This window comes from Rhineura floridana, chromosome 4, assembly GCF_030035675.1.
Source record: "Rhineura floridana isolate rRhiFlo1 chromosome 4, rRhiFlo1.hap2, whole genome shotgun sequence".
Lineage (NCBI taxonomy): Eukaryota > Metazoa > Chordata > Lepidosauria > Squamata > Rhineuridae > Rhineura > Rhineura floridana.
The window spans coordinates 129,628,899-129,649,701 of NC_084483.1; the positions used below are offsets into that span (position 1 = coordinate 129,628,899).

Here is a 20,803-nt window from a genome sequence, read left to right on the forward strand (position 1 = left end):
TACATCTTACCGTCTCTTTGATGCCTCAGATTATCAACTCCTTGCACGTAGAGTATTAAATACCCTTGGTCTTCAATCTACGCAAACTGCAGCTGCCACTCCCGCTATAAAAGGGGCCAGGGTGTTGAAATCCCCCACACCAGCAGAGCACTATCTGCCTGTGCCAGATCCCATTGCTAAACTGGCCAAGGACGAATGGTCTCACCCTTTACAAGCACGTCGCTTTAATGCCCTTGCGGACAGACTTTATTCTTTGGCTCCGGACTTTACTAACAGACTGGCCGTCCCTGGCATTGACGAGCCGATTTCCAGCGTAGTTTCCAGATCCCTTTTGCCAAGGAAAGGAGATTCTCATTTAAAGGACGCCACTGAGCGGAGACTGGACTTTGCCTTACGCAAGAATCATGAGGCCACCGCCTTCTGTATGCGTGCCTCTATATCAGCCTCTATTTTTGCCAGGGCAGCAATGATGTGGTTGGATGACCTCCTAGAGGATCCTAATCCAGATCCAGTTTCTCTGTGAAGATCACTGATAAAATTGCGCAAGACAGCTGGTTTTGTGGCTGATGCCACCTTGGACGCCAATCTGCTAGGAGCACGCGCTATGGCAGCTCAGGTTGTTGCCCGACGGACTCTCTGGCTTCGTCATTGGCAAGCTGACTCTACGGCCAGAGTTAATCTGTCACGGGCACCTTATTCCGGCTCATTACTCTTCGGAGAGGAAGCCCTAAAGGCAGTCCTTGTTGACCCCATGGAGGCTCGAAAGCCTGTCTTGGCCACTGTCAGAAACATTGAGCGCAGACCTTTCAGACGTTTCGCCTCGTACCGCACGTCTCAACCCTTTCGAGGAACACGGCCCCGGGGGACGAGGCCACGATTTCCCAACATATGATTTCCGCCCCTCCAGGGGAGTCTGGAACAGATGCTTCCCAGGCAGAGGTCAGTACCAGGGGCGCAGAGGTTCCTCAACGTCCTCATACAGGGGAGGGTCTCACCAGCGCAGGCAGTACTAACGCAATACCGGTTGGGGGCAGACTGCTTCTGTTTGGAGAACATTGGCTGCGCCTGACTCAGGTCTCCTGGATCAGAGATCTTTTTTGTTATGGATATGCACTTGAGTTTTGGGCAACACCCCCAGACAGATTTCATCTCTCCCCTTGTCCCAGGGCACCAGCCAGGCACTACATCATGCAAACAGCCATACAGCACCTCTTGGACATAGTGGCGATAGAGCCAGTCCCTACTACAGAGAGGTCGGAAGGGGTATACTCCCTCCTATTTGCTGTGCCCAAATGAGACCTGTCATGGAGGGCGGTATTGGACCTCAAGTTCATTAACCGTTTCGTAAAGTATCGAAGGTTCAAAATGGAATCCCTCCACTCCATTACAGAAAGCCTGCACGAAGGAGACTTCCTGGCTTCTATCGACCTAAAGGAAGCGTATCTCCATGTGCCTATTTGCATAGCCCACAGAAAATTCCTTCGGTTTGCCTTTGGCTCCCAGCATTTCCAATATCGAGCGATGCCGTTTGGTCTCTTGTCTGCCCAGAGAGTATTTACCAAGGTGCTACTCATTCTAGTGGCTTACCTCCGGCTTCAAGGGGTCCACATCTACCCCTATCTGGACGATCTTCTAATACGGGTGAGCTCCAGGGAGCTGGCCCATCACCATCTAACGCTCACGCTCCATGTCTTACAGGCCCACGGCTGGCTAGTCAACTTCGACAAAAGCCATCTCCAACCAACCCAACGCCTACAGCATCTCGGGGCGATGTTGGACACCCTGCAGGCGACAGTGTTCTTGTCCCCAGACCGCATAACTGCTATCACAGACATCGCAAGATCTCTGATGCACAAAACATCTGCAGACGTCATGCTTCTAGCCAGGGCTCTCGGAATGTTGGTGTCCACCATCCATATTGTTCCATGGGCTCGAGCTCATACTCGCCATCTACAGTGGGCTTTGCTGCCGTTCCAGCAGGACATTGCCACCTCAAATCATCGCACAGTTCCCTTGAGCCCTGCACTGCGCCTGTCATTTCGCTGGTGGACGAGGGTCCAACATCTTACCAAGGGCACTCCGTTCAGAGAACCCCGCAGGACTGTTGTCACCACGGATGCCAGTCTACTTGGCTGGGGAGCCCATTGCAACTCCCAGTTCGTTCAAGGGGTTTGGACCATAGTAGAGCAGGCTCAGAGCATCAATTGGCTGGAGCTAAAGGCTGTCCACTTAGCTCTGGTTCATTTTCAATCTCTGTTCCCCTTGGACCATGTTCTCATTCGAATGGACAACACGTGTGTAAAATCACATTTAAACAAACGGGGGCACCAGGTCCCGTGCTCTGCAGAACCTGGCTTACCTCATCTTCGACTGGGCAGAACAACATCTACAATCCCTGAAAGCAGAACATCTCAGAGGAATTTGGAATGTCTGCTGAGCCAGTCTGCTGTCACAACAGGTCGTTCCGGGAGAATGGAAACTTCATCCGTCCATTTTCCATCTTCTCCAACGTCGGTTCGGCGTCCTCTCAGTCGACCTATTTGCCTCCAGTCGCAATTGCCAGCTACCCAGGTACTTCGCATGATACCTGGACATGACAGCGGAAGCTGTGGATGCTCTGTCAATACCGTGGCCGGATGGCCTATTGTATGCCTTCCCTCCAATATCACTGGTAGCCAGAACCTTGAGGAAGGCGCGGCGCAAGAGGGCACGACTGCTTCTGATAGCACCTTATTGGCCCCGTCGACCGTGGTTTTCGGATCTCCTTGCAATGTCAGTGACGGATCCTTGGACACTCCCAGTCAGGCCAGACCTTCTATCCCAGGGCCCAGTATGGCATCAGGACCCCAATTGGCTCAACCTAACAGCGTGGCTTTTGAACGGCGACATTTGAGGTCAGCTGGACTGTCTGACGCTGTTATTGACATTATCTTAGCCTCAAGACGACCATCCACCACCCGTATATATCAACATACTTGGGTGGCATTTTCCAGGTGGTGTCAGACTCAGCACCTCGATCCTTCACAGGCTACAATACAACAGGTGCTGCAATATCTTCACAGGGGCCTCATGATGGGACTCAGACCCAACACATTGCGTCGACATGCGTCCACTCTGTCGTCCATTCTCTCAGTGTCCTCCACTGGTGCCCCTATTGCCTCACATCCGTTCATCAAACGCTTCCTCAGAGGCACTGCTCTACGCTCACCGGCTGTAGTCCACCGTTTTCCCTCATGGAGTTTGTCAAAGGTGCTGCAGGCTTTACAACGCCCTCCGTTTGAGCCCCTCAGGACTGTGCCTTTACGTCTGTTGTCATTCAAGGTCCTGTTTCTGATCGCGATCACTTCTGCGAGATGAGTTTCGGAACTGGGCGCATTGTCTTCTGCCCGCCATCTCTGTGTCTTTCACAAGGACTCTGTTGTGCTGAAAACTGATCCTTCCGTCCCAGGGTCAATTCAGTTTTCCATTGCAACCAGGACGTTGTTCTTCCTTCATTTTGTCCGAATCCTACCCATCCTCTCGAGAAGGCTTGGCATTCGTTGGATGTCCGGAGGGTTCTCAAGACCTACCTGTCCAGGACCCAGGAGATACGACGAACTGAGTCTTTGTTTGTATCCTTTCATCCAAGGTCTATGGGGCATAAAGTAGCTAATTCCACCTTATCCCGCTGGTTGCGTGCATGTATTACTTTAGCTTATGAGTCCCTTAAGCTTCCAGTTCCAGCTAGTATAACAGCTCATTCCACTAGGTCAGCGGCCACTACGGCTGCTTTTGCTACCAACGCTCCTGTTGCTGATATTTGCAGAGCTGCTGTTTGGTCTACCCCACACTCGTTTATAAGGCATTATAAAATAGACCGTTATGCCTCTGCCGATGCCTCTTTTGGCAGACGAGTGTTGCAACAGGTTCTTAATGATGATTAGCATGTGGATGGTCCCTCCCTGTTATGGGTTGCTTTGGTACATCCTGCATGATGGCATTCCTCCTATGGAAAATGGACCATTGGTCTCACCTGAAGGGTGATTTTCATAGGAGGAATGCCATCATGACCCTCCCAGTTGGAGGAAATTTGGATGCCTAGTTGGAGGAGACCTAGATTTCTTTTCTAGGGCTTTTATATATTCCTGTTATGCTATTTTATTACATTCACTAGTGAAGTCAAGACTGCTTTTAATGTTATATCACTATGTTAGAGTCATGTTATTATGAATACTATTATTGTATTATGTCTTTGCTGGTAGGCCAGTTGGCCCTTTTTTCCTGCACTTTTAGATACCTCTCTGGACTCGCTGCGAATGAACTGGAGAGTGGGAGGGGCCTGACGCCCCTAGTCTCGACTTCAGAAACATTCTTGCCTTCGGACGATAGGTGGAGCTATTACCCGCATGATGGCATTCCTCCTATGAAAATCACCCTTCAGGTGAGACCAATGGTCCATTCTCTAGCCTCTATACTGTCACAAACAAACTTAAAAGACTCAGTATTATCTCATGCACTTGCCAGAGGAAGAAGCGTTCACAAATTGCCCTGGTGCTCCAGCAGATATCATTGCTCCTGCTCTGAAATATGTCCAAGATGTTTAGGGATTAGAATGGCAGCCTTAATTGTGTATTTGTACTATTGTTTTATCTGTTTCTAGGGTGCTGGTCAAGATAAACTTGGAATCTATGTCAAGTCTGTGGTAAAAGGCGGTGCTGCAGATGTGGTTAGTAGTACTTGTAATTATTAACATAAGTGACATTTTCAGTGACTAATTTTGGATTTTTTAAAACTGTATTTAGCCTGGCGTAGTTGATCTCCTGCTGAATAATATAACTTTTTTTTATTAAACATATAACCAGGATGGCCGACTGGCTGCAGGGGATCAGTTACTTAGTGTGGATGGACGCAGTTTGGTTGGACTATCCCAAGAAAGGTACATCATGCTTCTGTGCGCTTGTAAAAGTCTATGTGTCTGTGCATTATATAGGACCTTTCCTCTAACCTTTTGTATCTCTTGAATTGGTTGGCATACATTTCATTTTTGTCCTCATCCTCTTCCATCTTTAATCACTGGTCATTCCATGGGTGTTGAAATGCATCTGCTCACCCTAATGTGTAGTGTAGTGCTGTGGCTTACAATGGCTCTGGAAATTTTGAATTTTAAGAAGCATAAGCTTTGTCCAGAGACATGCAGCTCCACTTCCTTGAGGTGTGTCCTTCCATCTCTGGTATCTGGAAGCTAGGTGGTAGCACAGATTTAACACTGTAGCACCTCTATTAGAACTTTAAAGAGAAACTTGAACACTTTTCCCAGAGTTACAGAAGGGAGATTGCACAGACTAGAGTACCTTTTTCTGCTATACCACTGAGTGCCTCACCAGAGCTAAAAGAAAATGAAAGTGTCCGTGCCTACCAGGTTAGCAGTGTAAACATAAAGAGGTAATTGTATGGTAGTAATCTGAATCAAACCTATTTTAACCAAACAAGTATCTGGCATTTGTGACTGATTGACTAAGATAAAAATTATGTATTAGTAAAGGTTCTATGTTTTGGTTTCTAAATGAAGATATCAGTCATTATTAAGTATGGTAATTAATGTATAATGTAATAACCAAAACCCATAACTTGTAAGTAGCAATCACCATCTGTCACAAATAAATCTCTGTAGTCTATACGGTGAACAATTCTGAATCCCCAGAGTCTTTACTTGTTGTCAGTTCTGTTGATGAATTGATGGAGATTTTTTTTTACCTGTGATTAAAACCTGTGTTGATTTAAAGCTTGCAGCCCTAGTCATTTTAAAAGTCAAACATAGACAGACTCACTTGAACCATTTCTGCTTGAGTAAATAAACTGGAGATCTTTTGTGTAGTTTGTGCTTTTTACATAGAGAAAGACTGGGTCAGGTAGTTTAGCGTGTAAGAAATTAGATGATATCTTATTTTACTCATGGTTCTAAAAGAGACCCTTATTCCAAATATTACTCCTTTTACCAACCTAGTTTTATCTTTTATCTGGTAAACTCTAGAATCTGTGAAAGTTGGCAGTACTAGTAACCTGTTGTACTGCTTATATTTTTAATACTTAAAGGCAGTGGAAAATAAATGAATTGAAAAAGGATGAATTATTAAATGGAATAGTTTTTATTTTATCTCATGTTTAGGCTGTTTAGTTTAATATCTGGATTCTAATTTAAATATTAGTATTGGATTTGTATTGTTGTGTGCTTTCTGTTTGATTTTTAGTGCTCTTTTACTTCTGGCAACTCAGTAAATTTATTTTTATTACATTTATTTAACTCTTACCTTAGGGCAGCCGAGCTGATGACTAGAACAGGATCAGTAGTGACCCTAGAAGTGGCAAAACAAGGAGCAATTTACCATGGTCTAGCAACTTTGCTTAACCAGCCATCTCCAATGATGCAAAGAGGTAACCAACTGGTATATATTGTCCTACATTTTAGGATGAAAATCAGTCTTCAGTCTCTATCCTTTCTAGAAATTGTGTTTGGATAAACATAGCACTGCCTAGTTTACTCATTATTTCCCCCTTGAGGGAGAGACACATGAAAGCCTGAGACTCTTGTTACAAGACCGTTACTATGCATGCCTAATTAAAGTTCCACTGAGTCATGGAGCTTACTGTTAGGCGAGTGTGCCTAGGACTGCAACTCTAAGTGGGTTGGGGGTTGTTCCCCCCCCCAAAGTAATGGGAGCACAGGCTCTGTTTCTCAATTTGTTTCCCAGTCTGTCAGACTTGGGGAATGATAATGACCCTTCGAAAGGACAGAACAGTCAAGATCATCAAATAGATCAGGTCCTTTATAATGATTAATTAATCATGTTCTACTGATTGGTATTGTTTGGCAAACATTTACTGAGTCTGATCCCTGATCCCTTTGGCCTAATACTGTCCACTCTGACTGGCAGCAACTTCCTAGATGGAGGTCTCCCTAGCTGTGCTACATAAGATCCTACATAAGATGCTGGGATTGAACATGGAACACAATAAATGCTACACATGGGCTCTAGCCCTGACTATGTCTTTCCCTCCTTGGGTGTGAATGGGACTGCTTCATTTAAGGTTAGAACAGTATTTACAGATTGTCAGGTTACGTATATGCTAGAGCTTCACTCTAGACCTTGATCGAACCAGAAGCCTAGTTTAAAGGTGACAGGCATGGAGGTAAGAATGGTGTAGTTTGAGGAAGGCACTACTAGGTTCCAGAATCTGTTTTTACTGCTAGGGACATACATGCTCTGAGAATGGGGCTTTCCCTAGCTGTCACCTTCCAGAGGTCTAGTTGGCTGGTGGTTTGTCCATCAGGAGGCAGGTTATTTTGAAGATTCAGAGGAGAGCTGGACTAGAAGGCACCTCCTCCCATTTCTATTTTCACTAATCTACAGTAGGTAGTCGCAGATTCCAGGTCTGATCTCCCAGTTTAGCTGAATTTAAGCAAGGTTTGGCATTCTTGAAAGTTTGGCATAAAGAAAGAAATTGAGTGCTAAGCTTTGTATGGCTGAATTGCTTCTTATCCATGATTCCTGGGTGTTATGGGGAGTCATTGCCAGCTTCATCACAGCTCTTTCTTATCCCCATTCCCATGGTATAGAAGATACAGAGGACTTTGCTACTAGAGTCCCATGATTTTGAAGCCCCTGTTGCCTTTTAGCAATGTCTTTATTTGTTAGATGCAGAAGGGGTAAGAATGCTGTGACTTCATAGGCTTAGCTCTGATGCGCATTGCTACCCTCTCCTCTGTGTGAGTTCCACCTGCCCTTTGGAGTTTGGTGGAAGGAGTTTCAAGAAGTTTGGTGGAAGGAGTGGACAGACCTGGCCATAGGGATAAGAGAATTGCAAGGGGCAGCCACATGCATGGAGGATGCATGAGAGGTTTGACCCTTGTGAATGGAGACCTGAGCTATACAGCTGCTTTAAGAACTTTGTGGCGGTAGGGGCCTTGATTTGCATTTTCTGCAACTCGGCCATGAGCTACCAGGACCTTAGGTTGTGGTTTCCATGAGTAAGGTATATGCTGCTAGGGCCTTGAATTGAAGCCTTGAGAGTGCATGGCTAGCATCAACGTGGCAGTTTTTGTAACTAGGCCATGCACTACTAGACTACTTAAACATTTACCCCATTTCTTTTTATGGCTTGGAATTTGAGAGTGAAGCAAGCTTTCTCCAAAGGATGTGTGAGAAGTTCCTTCATTGGCTTTGAAGGAGATCTGATTCAGATGACTGCTGATTGATCTCATTCAGAGGCCCTAGGCAAGTCACTGACCTTCATTTAGGCTGAGATATTTGTACCTCAGTAGTAATTAATTTTAAGGAGGAAGTAGGAAATGTTTGGTAGTCCAGTCTCGCTCTTCAAAGAACCTTCCTCCTAGCAGATGGAGAGGAGAGTACTTAGTGACTGAACCACCATATTACAAGCACACAGCAGGAGAATTCACGGTCAAGTCCAAATTCTCAATTTATCTACCTTCAACATTGAAAAACGACAGCCAAATTTTGCTCGTCTGGGATTAGGGAAATGGCATCCAGGTCCCAGGTTCAGGCAACTTTGCCAAGCAATTATCATTTTAGAAATTAAGCATTGTTTGTTGTCATACAATTTCTTTTTTTTTGTGGAGTTTCAGACCGCCGTGGCTTAGGTAAACCTCGGCCAAAGAGTGAAGGTTTTGAGCTGTATAACAACTCTGCTCAGAATGGATCACCTGAGAGCCCCCAGCTGCCTTGGACAGAATATAATGAACCAAAGAAGTTGCCAGGGGATGATAGACTGATGAAGAATCGAGCTGATCATCGATCTAGTCCCAATGTAGCAAGTAAGCAGGAAATGATTTAAAAATGTTCATATGGAACATGTTTCTGTTTAGGGTTTAAATGGAACATGTTTCTATATAGGGCTGAACTAAACTCTAAAATAATCCTAAATGGACAGGACACAAAGTATGAGGATACGGTGTCTCTTAACATCTGTGGGATAGGCCCCCACAGATGTTACGAGGCACACAACACAAATTATGTCAAATTGTGACTCCTTAGAGGCCATCATTCAGCATTGTCACCTCTTGCTAGCCTGAGACAAGAGGTGAGCCAGACAAACATATGATAAAAAATCAAAGGCCTTCAGGGACCTGCTGAAGTAATGGGCAGGGGTATGTATGCATAATAAAATCTTAGATTAAAATAAAATCCTGAAAATTAATTTTCTAAATATTTCTATTTCTGTTAATACAAATAAAAGGTTAAATGCCTACCCCCCTAGATAAAAATAACTAGGTAGGCTGGACTACTTATTCTAGCCCAATGAGCTAGCTATAATATAAATGATATTTTTAAAGGTATATATTATTAAAGAGGAGCAAGCAAGAGTTGTTGTTTACCTTAGTTTGAAGTAGGCTTTTTGTGCAGCCTAACAAAGGTGGCTTTTTAAAAAAAATAATCTTGTTTCTTAACAGATCAGCCTCCAAGTCCTAGTACCAAAAATGCATATGCAGCTGGAACCACTAACAAGATAACATCAGTGTCTACTGGAAATCTTTGCACAGAGGTTAGTGCAAAGCAGCAAGCAAAAAACTTCTGTTTGTAAAAATAGTGTGGCATATTTGTTTTTAACCGGTACAGACCTGTAAATTTTCTTTCTATGTTTATACAGGAACAGATACTACCACCCAGACCTGAAGCATATCCTATCCCAACACAAACTTATACCAGAGAATATTTCACATTCCCAGCCTCCAAGTCCCAGGATCGAATGGGTCCTGCTCAGAATCAGTGGTCAAGTTACGAAGAGAAACCCCAAATTCCACCTGAAAGTAATCATTATATCAGTGCTGCAATGCAGGTTAGCAATTTGCTTTTACCAGACTTAATTATCTAAATGGTTTCAGGATTGCAGCATGGAATAAGAATCATGCTGACTGGGCCCCTAGTAGTTAGCTAGTACTTGTAAAAATATCCCTGATTTATACAGCTGCTACTAAGCTAATATTTGATTGGCTTTTAAATTAGAAATTAAAGCTTCACAGAAACTAAATTGCTGTGAAGACATTCCATACTTACCAACATCTTATTTGAAAACTTGACAATATGTATTTGGAGTTGATGTTTGAAGCACAGGAGTAGTCTGTTTAAGGAAAATCACATTGGGAACCTCTTTTGCAAAAGGATTGTTCCTTAAGAATGTCTATAGTGCCATTTTGTATTAGAAATGCCTGCTTGAGCTGTGTTTGCTTTTAAATACCCAAGTCATTAGTAATCTGCTAGTAGCATTTTCACAGTGCATCTGACACAAGTTGCTTTATGTTCAGTTCTTCTGGACTAATAGAGCATAAGAAATGCTTTCATTCCAAACAAGGCATTTTTTCTAGGTCATGATTAAGGTCATTGATAGAGAAGCGCTGAATAAGTTGTCTTTGTTCATAGTTGGTAGCCACGTTTCTTTTTTGTCTGTTCAATTTTGTATCTAAAATAAATCTTAGAAGGAATACTAAAGAAGCTTGAATTAAAATTAAAGCCTATAGACAGTTACATTAGAACTTCTCAGGACTTGGTGCACCACTTAAGGTTGCCTGAGCAATAAGCCCCTTTTTGTTCTTATTTTCTGTACTTTGTCTGGAAGTCCTTGATATGTTCATTGTGTATTTGATTAGGTACTCCAGTCTTGTTTGTTGTTCTGTTTTTTGGTTGTTGCAAAAATAATAAAATATACTAAAAAAACACAAAACTTCTCAGGTATGTTGTACCTTACTATCAAATAGTAATACCATGCTGTGCAGCGGTTGTATTCTTCACTTAACGTTGCAAATCTTCACAGTGATCTAACAGAACAAGCTAAGGAAAGCACAACATATCTTTGAAGATGGAACATCTCACCAGGGATTTAATGATCAGATGTTTTTCTCCTCTACCATAATAGAATTCTCAGAAGGAGTGGGGAAATAAAACAGGGTGAACAGATGGTTCCACTTCCTGTGCACTTTTTATGGTTAATTGTGATTATAATAAAAGCTTGGTACAGCAGTTGGAGGCAGGACTAGAGAAGTTAGTATGCTTTGGTTATTCTTGTAAGCTGTTAGCCCTAAATATTTCTGTAGGTATGTGCTTCAGAGGTGGTAGTCTTTTCAGTTCAGCATTTTCTAAGACTTGTGTGAGAATGGGTGTACAGTATGAATTCTGTTACAGTTTATCCTCCCAAAGTATTTTCATAACCATGTCTCAGAGCTCTGAGACCTGTAGAGCTTGCATAACTTGTTTGGAATTAAAGGCTGCATGCAGCACTTGGAACTGTTGTAACATGCTGTTTATAAAAGGGTTGATTTTAAGGAAAAGTGAGTAAGCATTTCATTATCACTACAGAATGATAAAACCTGTCATCCAGTAATTTTTGCTGTATATGAATGTTAATGTGAAAACTATTTCTTTTTTTCTTCAAGCGTGTAACACGTTCTCAAGAGGAACTTCGGGATGATAAAGTTAATCAGCCAGAAAGGAATCGATTAGAGGTTACCATACGAAAAGATGTGGAATATATTGATCACAAATCAGATAGTGATCCATGGATGAATTCTTCTGTGGATTCTAGCACATCAAGCCAAGAGCATCTAAATCATTCCTCTAAATCTATTCCTCCTGGTTCTTCTTTAACCAGAAGTGGACCTGGCCGTTGGAAAACTCCTATTGTCCCTCAGCCAGTATCATTGACTACTTCTCAGTCCACTAGAACAGACCTTCCTCCCCCTCCCCCTCCTCCACCAGTGCACTATGCAACTGACTTTGATGGACTGCAAATGGATTTGCCTCTGCCGCCGCCGCCACCACCTCCAAACCAATTGGGAACACAGTCATCATCTCAGGTTGCTGCTGCAGAACGCAAAAAGAGAGAAGAACATCAAAGGTGGTATGAAAAAGAGAAAGCACGTTTAGAAGAAGAGAGAGACAGGAAACGTCGGGAGCAGGAAAGAAAACTAGGGCAAATGCGGGCTCAGCCACTAATTCCTGCTCAATCCCTTCTTCCTCCTGTTTCAGTTCAGCAGGTGAAACCAGAAAAGCCTTCAACATTGCAGAGATCCCAGGAAACTGTCATTAGAGAATTGCAGCCCCAACAGCAACCCCGAACCATTGAGCGAAGAGATCTGCAGTACATCACCATAAGCAAAGAAGAGTTGTCCTCTAGTGATAGCCTGTCTCCTGACCCTTGGAAACGAGATGCTAAGGAGAAGCTGGAGAAGCAGCAGCAGATGCACATTGTAGACATGCTGAGCAAAGAGATTCAAGAACTTCAGAATAAGCCAGATCGAACAACTGAAGAGAATGACCGCCTGCGCAAGCTCATGTTGGAGTGGCAGTTCCAGAAACGACTCCAAGAGTCAAAGCAAAAGGATGATGATGATGATGATGAAGAAGATGATGATATTGATACTATGCTGATTATGCAACGACTGGAAGCAGAGAGAAGAGCAAGGGTAAAATCTGATAATCCTTTTAAAAAGCATTTTATATTCCAAAATGTCTGCATGTTGGTAACCTAAAGGAAACTTAGATATCACCACAGGATAAAGGAGGACTGGACTCTCTTAATGTCCCTGTCTTTCATTGTATATAATGAGGCTTGGCCTATTCAATCCTGATTTTGTCCAAGTTAAAGTGGTGTATTATAAGATACTAACAGGAAAGCATCAGCTGAAGGTACCTCTGTTTCCAGTTCCCTTTTTTTACAGAAAAAATAACAAGGAAATACCAGGAAAATTAGACATCCAGTGTAATTCCTATCTAATCCCTGCCTTGTTTAATTGTAGTATATGATGTATGCATACATATTTACGTAGTTGTCCATAAGGGCAAAAACAAAGGTCTGTTATCTGTAATACTTTTTTTAAAAAGTAAACATCTTCTTGATTTTTGTGCATTCATGAAGCCCATGCCACTACATATTTTATGTTCATCTTTCATCTGTCAAAATGCATAACATGATTCGGGTGATGATTTTTGTCTTCAACGAACAGTTCTTCAGTAAAGCTAACTTTCTTCTGAGAATCCCAACCTCAGAAACTGATTAAAAATGTACAAATACTTTATTTTTAATTGGCAGAATAAAAACTAGCTGATTTAAGGATTGTATACTTGACAGTGATGAAGGTTAAAAGTGGAGCAATATTTGATTTCAAGATTTATAAATTGTTGTTTCATATATTATGCATTTTTGCCACTGTAAAAAGCATTTGCTTTCCAGTGCTTACCTTTTTATGCATTTTCTAATGGAAAGCAATTTTTGTTTGTTTGTTTTATGTGACTAACATTTTTTACACTGCAACTTAAATCAGTTTCTGGAAGGCTAAATGTGTCCTTTACAGACTCATTATACTTTATACATACATACATACATACATACATACCACTTAATATTTTAAAAATCTCTTAAGTGGTGTCTCAGTGTTGCTAACACTGCTTTTGCCACACAGTTTTTAAACTACATTTATTAAAATTTACGTTAATACATCATTTAAAAACAAAAGTCTTCACCCTCAGTCATATTAACACTTTAATCTTGCTATTTTAAAATCTGCATCATAATTCTTTGTTAGGTGGCCATCTCTGTTGCATAACAGCTGCTAAATCATTCTTTTTTACTAGAGGTGATAAATTTACATTTTGTACATGTTCTAGAACTGTAACAGCCCCCTTCCAATGATAAAGTATTTTAAAAATGAGGTAACTGCCTTTTTTCACAATAAAAATTGTATAGCTCTTTTATCCTCATATGAGAGCCAGTGTGGTGTAGCGGTTAAGGTGTTGGACTACGACCTGGGAGACCAGGGTTCAAATCCCCACATAGCCATGAAGCTCACTGGGTGACCTTGGGCCAGTCACTGACTCTCAGCCTCATGAAAACCCTATTCATAGGGTCGCCATAAGTCGGAATCGACCTGAAGGCAGTACATTTACTTTTTTTTATCCACATATAGATGGAGTGTGTGTTGTATCAAAGGACACAATTTACAGAAACAACCTACTTTTAAAAACTATTTTTACTGATTTATTTAGAAATGTTCACCAGTTCTACATTAGCATATCAAACAGTGCATTTTCTTTTTCCTTTTATACAGCTGTAGTAACAAATCAAAGTACTTTTGGCATAGTGCAAATCTAAATTTATCCTTATTTTCACTGAGCATCTTTCTTTTTCCTTCTCTTATTACCTGCAGCAGACTGCTATGCCAGCAATATCTGTTCTAGATTTGGTATGTTCTTATTTCGTTCTCTTCAATAACTTTTTCTTACTGATTTTTTCTTTTTGTTTTTAATTTATAATGATCCAATTTGCATTGGATATTTGTCTTCTAAGTGCTTTAATGCAGGGTGTAATGCATTAAACTAGCTAAAAGCAAGCACACAACTGTTGCTAGTGGTATGTTTCTAGCTTTTTTTCCCCCTCCTGCCTTTCTTCTTTAAATATTGTGTTCTGTTTACATCTTTGAATTGTTTGCAGCTGTGTCCTACCATATTTATATGAATAGTATATTTAACTTTTTTAAAAAAAGACAAGCCTTAGTGTTGAAAAACATTATTTGTAGGTCAGGCTTCATGGTTCTTTTCTCTTTGTGTTGTTACTTTCTTGCTCCCTATACCATAGATCATAATGGAAATTATTCTAACCATTCCAACGTCCAGCTTTTAAAGTGGATATTTTTAAATCCTCTTCTCATCATGGATTTATATAGTTTGGCTTTCACATTAATTGCCTAGAAACAATTTATTTTAACTCTTTGCTTCTTGAAATGTTACCTTGAAGCAACAACTTTGGAACTTATTTATAGGTATTCTAAATGTCTATATAATAATAATTCTTTACTCGGTCAGATTACTGCATTGCATTAATATGCTGCTAGTAGAGCAATATCATGTCAAGCTAACAGCATCAGAATATATAAATAACTATGGATCTCAGTAAACTTTTCATGATGTATAGCTATTATATAAGTCAAAAATGAGGTTTATTGTATTCTGATCATCTGATCAATGCTCACTTGTATTAATCTTATATAAAAATGTTCCTGGTGTTTGGACTGTGATCTGGCTGTTACACTCGGTTCCTTTCACCAGCATATTGTTTTCTCAAAACAAGTGTATGGACGTTTAAAAAACTCCCAAGCTATAGACTTTTTCTGGCTCCTTTTCCAGATTTTTGGACACAATCTATCACACTTATTTCAAGGGAAGAGATTTAAGCACCTATTTAACTGTCTTATTGAAATCAATAGGACTTAAAATTGCTTAATTTTGGTTATAGTTAAAACTTTGTCTCCCCATTCACTTTAATCTGTTTTGAAGCTACACCACTGTGCAACACTTCGGCATTCACAATTTGGGCTCCTCTAAACAGTGTGGGACATGGTCCAGTAGTTCTCCTTTATTCTTTCATGACACTTCTAATGGGTTTTTAAAATAGATAGTATCCATATTGTTTCTCTCTGAGGACACTTTCTGAAATCTTTTTCACTTCTGTAAAAGTATAAGATGATCTGTTGTGTAGAAATAAGCCCTCTTTAAATATGAATAAATAATTATGCAGTTCATTCACATGACATTTTTTCCATATTAGATGACTGCATATGGCTCCTTCACTGCAGAAATCCTTATGCAACTTCTAAATGAGAAGAACCATAGGCACTAATCTAAATAATTGCTTGCTTGAGCATGCTGTCAAAGCCAGACCAATTCTAGTGCCACATTTTTAAGTAAATGAGCAAAGAGATTTGTGCTTTTGACTTATGTAAATGGTAGACAGGCCTATGTAATTCTTTTTTAAAAAATGAGTTTTTCTAATTAACACAGTTAAATACATAGCCTGCTCTTTAGTAGGGTTAGCGCCATTTTTAAAATCTAGAGCAAATCTTCCGTCAAACATTTTATCTCTCCATTGACAGTGAAGCAGATGTAGCTACCATCAGATGTGTTGGAGAGGGGGTATAGGAGAGAGTAAAGGGATTGATATCTCAAAAAATTGTGGGTGGTATTCAGTGTAGCACTAAATACCTTGTTCTGACCGCGCAAGGATTTCTCCTTGCACAACAAAATATTCTCTCTCCTTCCCCCTGCACACCCCCTAAATCTGTGGTTTCCCCAACCCTCTGGGGGAGATTTAGGGAGGGGGGAAGTCCCACTGCACAAGCAAAGCAAAAATCCTTGCGCCGACAGGTTACTGTAGTTAAATACTGCCGTGTTTGTCTGTAAACTTACACTATTAATACAGATCACAGGTCTTTCAGTTAGCACGTCAGATCTTTAGCACTTTAGGACAGGGCTGGCTAATCTGTGGTGCTCCAGACATTGTTAAACTACAACTCCCATCATCCCTGATTGTTGGCCATACTGGCAGGGCTAATGAGAGTTGTAGTTCAGTAATACCTTGAGGGCCACAGGCCAGCAATCCTTGGTTTAGGATATGGTAATATAAGTAGATGAGAAAGCTGAGAGGAATATTTGTGGATTATGTTACTCACTACAGCGTAAGTTATGTGAAGAATACTAGTGCTGAGTCTCTACTTTTATGATAGTATGTGTGTCTTTTGAGCCTTCCTGATCTGCTTATTGATTAAAAAGTCCTAATTTTTCCAGTCTTTAAATTCCAATTGCAAATGGACCAGCAATTTCATAAAGAGTTGTTGATTTCAGACTGAGATTAGCTCTGAACATTTCACCATTACAAAGGAGGAAAGAATAGTAAGTGCCTGTGTGTTTCTTATACTTGCATCATTATGCTATCTAACATGGACCTTCTGTATCTTCTCCAGTGGGGAGTGGAAACTTCCCTCTCATTAGGTGTTTGTATCTGTTTTGGTGGGGAGATGCTGCAAAGTTTGGGCCATTACAACAATATGATGGTATAGAAGCAAGTGCAAGTTACTTGCGTTCTTTTCACACAAAAGTAGCCAAAGTGGTGCCCTCCTGATGTAAAAACTGTTAGTATCTCCCTAAAGTTTTAAGACGAAATCTTTGATCCTTGCTCAATTTTTTAAAAAAATTATACTTCAACAGTGACAGTTTAACACTTGAGTTGGACTATTTAAAAAAACCCAAAAACTTTCATTTGAGGATTTCTATCCTGAGGAAGATTATCTTTATTTGGAAAAAAATTGAAGACAAATCTCTGTTAGCTACAGGATGAAGAGCATAGACGGCAGCAGCAGTTGGAAGAGATGCGCAAACGGGAAGCAGAAGACAGGGCCAGGCAAGAAGAAGAGCGCCGGCGCCAAGAGGAGGAGCGAACAAAGCGAGAGGCTGAACAAAAGGTTATGACCTTCTGTGTGAAGCAAAAAGTCTTTGTATGCTTGACCACTAGTAATTTGATTTTATCAATGGGGAATGGAGGCCCTGTTTTCCGCACACCTTGAGTGTTGTTATTGCACTGCTAGCTATTTTTATAGTGCACAGCAAGTATTGGATGCTGTATGTTAGTTAAAACCAATAAGTGGCCCCCAAAGTAGGGGTATTTTATCAAAAAGATAAAAAATATTTTAAAATTTGAAAAGATTTTTAAAGGAGGGAAGAGAAATCAGGTAAATATATTAAGGTGGTGAATTTCATGCAAAGGGCACCTATGTGCTATCTTCTTCACCTTTTTCCTTCCTTCTTGTGTGTCAGTTTCCTGTGACTGCTCACTCTCCCCCCCCCCCCCCAAGTATGGGTCAGAATCCTGTTGGGCCATTCTAACCATTGTTAGGAGAATACTTGACCATATGATTCCATTGATTAAAAGTTCTGAACTGTTACTAATAATCTCATAACTGTCCGACTCCTTCATAAATGGCAAATGTATATTAACTAGTAATAACAAATTTACTGTAGTAAAATGGTAGCACAAGGCATTTCATCACCACCACATGAATCATCAGGCTAGATTGATAGAACATAAAATATATTTATTTGATTAAAATTTCTGACCAAGAAAACTTTCCTAAATTCCTATGAAAGTTTTTATTTTGAAGTCGGAGTCGGTACATTTCTACCCACTCCACCCAAAATTGCTCACGACTCTGACTCCACAGCCCTGGTTATAACTCTAACCATGGTTTAGGGACCAGGGTGCAAGAGTGCTTGCTGTCTTCTGTATCCCTTCCCTCTCATATATTAACTTTTTCTTCCTCTCATTTCTCTTTCCCTTCTACCTTTCCTTCCTCCATTTATTATTGTCATTATATTTATTTTCCAGTTGTGTTGAAACTGTCTTTTTTGAATGTTGGACATCATGTTCCCTTACTTCTTGTATTTGAAAAACTTTACAATAAACAATTTGTTTTTTAAAAAATAGTTCAGCACTGAAATTTGCCAATAGTTAAGTATAGTTAGTAGAAATGGTCAGATGTAAAGCTAAACCATGGTCAAGTAGCACTCCTCTCTTCTGCTGGATTCTGTAGCTTCCTTTACTGTTTTGTGTTAAGTAGTGCCAAACAATGGTTGATGGAGATGGGGATTTGTGCATCAAAAGGAGTGCAGGGGAATTGAGTCAGGTCCTCATTTATTTATTTATTTTATATCCCGCCCTTCCTCCCAGCAGGAGCCTGTTCTATGTTTACTTTATGCTTTCAATGTCTCATATGAGGTTAAATGTAATAAAACCCCCAAAATATAAAGGTTCCCACTCTCAGTTGAATGTTAAATTGGCTTATGTTTGTCTTTGTTGGTCTGGTAACGTTTGGCAGTAGATGTTAAAGTTAGGTTTAGTATGTTTATCATCTGTCAATAGGAACAAGACCTACACGGTACCTTAGTTACGCAGTTTCAATAAGAAGTCATTTAAATTCAAGCAAGTTATATATTCATTGCTCTAGGCACCTCAGAATGCAGTGGGGAAAAAGCTCTATGAAATTGTCAATATAGAGGGATACCCTTGAAATAAATACAGTATACTGTCAAAACAATGAATGCTAATACAATTTTAAGTGATAACTTGGAAAAGATCAGTAAGCTTCACTGAGCTACTGATTTTCTTCTCATTAAAGGCAGGGTAGAATTCCATGTTTGTTGTGTTCAGTCTTATTTGCATTTTCTTCCTTAAACTCTCTGCAATGTCTGGCAGTATCTTAAGGTTAATATTCTCAATGGAAATATGTACTACGTCAAGGGTGGAGAACCTCCCAGCCAATCATGGTCCCCCAAGGGGTCCAGTTTGCACTGTGAGGCCACTTTCCACAAACCACACTTATCTGCCTACCAGCCAATGAAACTGCTGAAGGTGGGCATTTCTGCTCTTCAGTCCCCTCCATGCTTCTCCTTAAAACCAAAGGTCAGCAAAGGACACACCTTCTGTTCCTTGCAGGCTTCTCCTTCAAACTCCATGTTGAAATCCCCCCAGTTTGCTTTGAAGTTCCAAAAATCGGGCTTCAAAGGGAAGCAGCACCTGACATCACAGCCCTGCCCACCTGTCAACTTTGGCCCACCAGAGGTGGGGGAAATAAAGATCTGGCCTTCTGCCAGAAAAGAGCCCCTACCCTTGCACTACATCTAAATGCCAGAATGGACCATTGGTCTCACCTGAAGGGTGATTTTCACAGGTAGACTGCCATCAAGCGTGTATCATAGCTCCACCTAGCGTCCGAAGGCAAGAATGTTCTAAAGTCAAGACTAGGGGCATCAAGCCCCTCCCACTCTCCAGTTCATTCGCTACAAGTCCAGAGAGATATCTAAAACTGTATGAAAAAAGGGCCAACGGGCCTACCAGCAAGGAAATAACGAACATGCGATTCCATAATAATACAATAATAAAATTTCAATATAACAGAATTAGAAAAGTCTTGACTTAAAAATACAGAAGAGAAACGTTATAGTGTAACAGAAATAGCTAGAAACAAATGGAAAAGCCCCAGATGTCCTCCAAAGGGAAGGGTTGTGATGGCAGTCTACCTGTGAAAATCACCAGGTGAGACCAATGGTCCATTTTCCACAGATAGCCTGCCATCAAGCGGGATGTACCAAAGCAGCCCATAACAGGGAGGGACCACCCACATCCTAATCATCATTGAGAACCTGTTGCAAGACCCGCCTACCAAAGAAGGCATCGGCAGAGGCATAACGGTCTTATTTTGTAATGCCTTATAAACGAATCTGGGGTAGACCAAACAGCCGCTCTGCAAATGTCTGCAAGGGGAGCGTTGGTTGCAAAAGCAGCCGTAGTAGCTGCTGATCTAGTAGAATGTGCTGTTATTCTAGAAGGAATAGGAAGCTTAAGAGACTCATAAGCCAAGGTAATACATGCGCGCAGCCAGCGAGATAAGGTAGAATTAGTCACTTTCTTCCCCATAGATCTTGGGTGAAATGATACAAACAAGGACTCAGTTAGTCTAATATCCTGGGTTCGAGTTAAGTAGGTCTTGAGGGCCCTCTGGACATCTAACGAATGCCAAGCCTTCTCCAGGGGATGGATGGGATTCGGGCAAAAAGAAGGAAGAACGATGTCCTAGTTGCAATGAAAGGCTGAATTGACCTTGGGACGGAAGGAGGGATCTGTTCGCAGTACAACAGAGTCCTTATGAAAAACACAAAGGTGACGGGCGGAAGACAGTGCGGCCAGTTCTGAGACTCTTCTCGCAGAGGTGATCGCTATCAGGAACAAGACTTTGAACAACAACAACAGACGTAATGGCACAGTCCTAAGGGGTTCAAATGGTGGGCGTTGTAGAGCCTGCAGAACCTTTGACAAACTCCATGAAGGAAAACAATGGTATACAGCTGGCGAACGTAGAGTGGCCCCCTTAGAAAACGCTTGATAAAAGGGTGCGAGGCAATAGGCGTATCAGTGGATGAAACGGAGAGAA

The 20,803-nt window shown here is 41.3% G+C and overlaps 1 protein-coding gene across 21 annotated transcripts in view; it reads left to right on the top strand.

Annotated features, from left to right (window-relative positions):
• Window positions 1–20,803, top strand: part of AFDN (afadin, adherens junction formation factor) — a 206,453-nt gene that overhangs the window by 171,596 nt on the left and 14,054 nt on the right. For 14 of the 21 annotated variants that reach the window (XM_061624395.1, XM_061624376.1, XM_061624386.1 and 11 more), the window contains 8 exons: window positions 4,640–4,705; window positions 4,842–4,915; window positions 6,293–6,411; window positions 8,618–8,812; window positions 9,449–9,540; window positions 9,646–9,834; window positions 11,426–12,454; window positions 17,147–17,281. In XM_061624395.1, the coding sequence (XP_061480379.1) occupies window positions 4,640–4,705; window positions 4,842–4,915; window positions 6,293–6,411; window positions 8,618–8,812; window positions 9,449–9,540; window positions 9,646–9,834; window positions 11,426–12,454; window positions 17,147–17,281 (1,899 nt within the window). The remainder of the gene's footprint in view (window positions 1–4,639; window positions 4,706–4,841; window positions 4,916–6,292; window positions 6,412–8,617; window positions 8,813–9,448; window positions 9,541–9,645; window positions 9,835–11,425; window positions 12,455–17,146; window positions 17,282–20,803) is intronic. The other 7 variants (XM_061624379.1, XM_061624390.1, XM_061624382.1 and 4 more) reach the window with 2 other exon arrangements.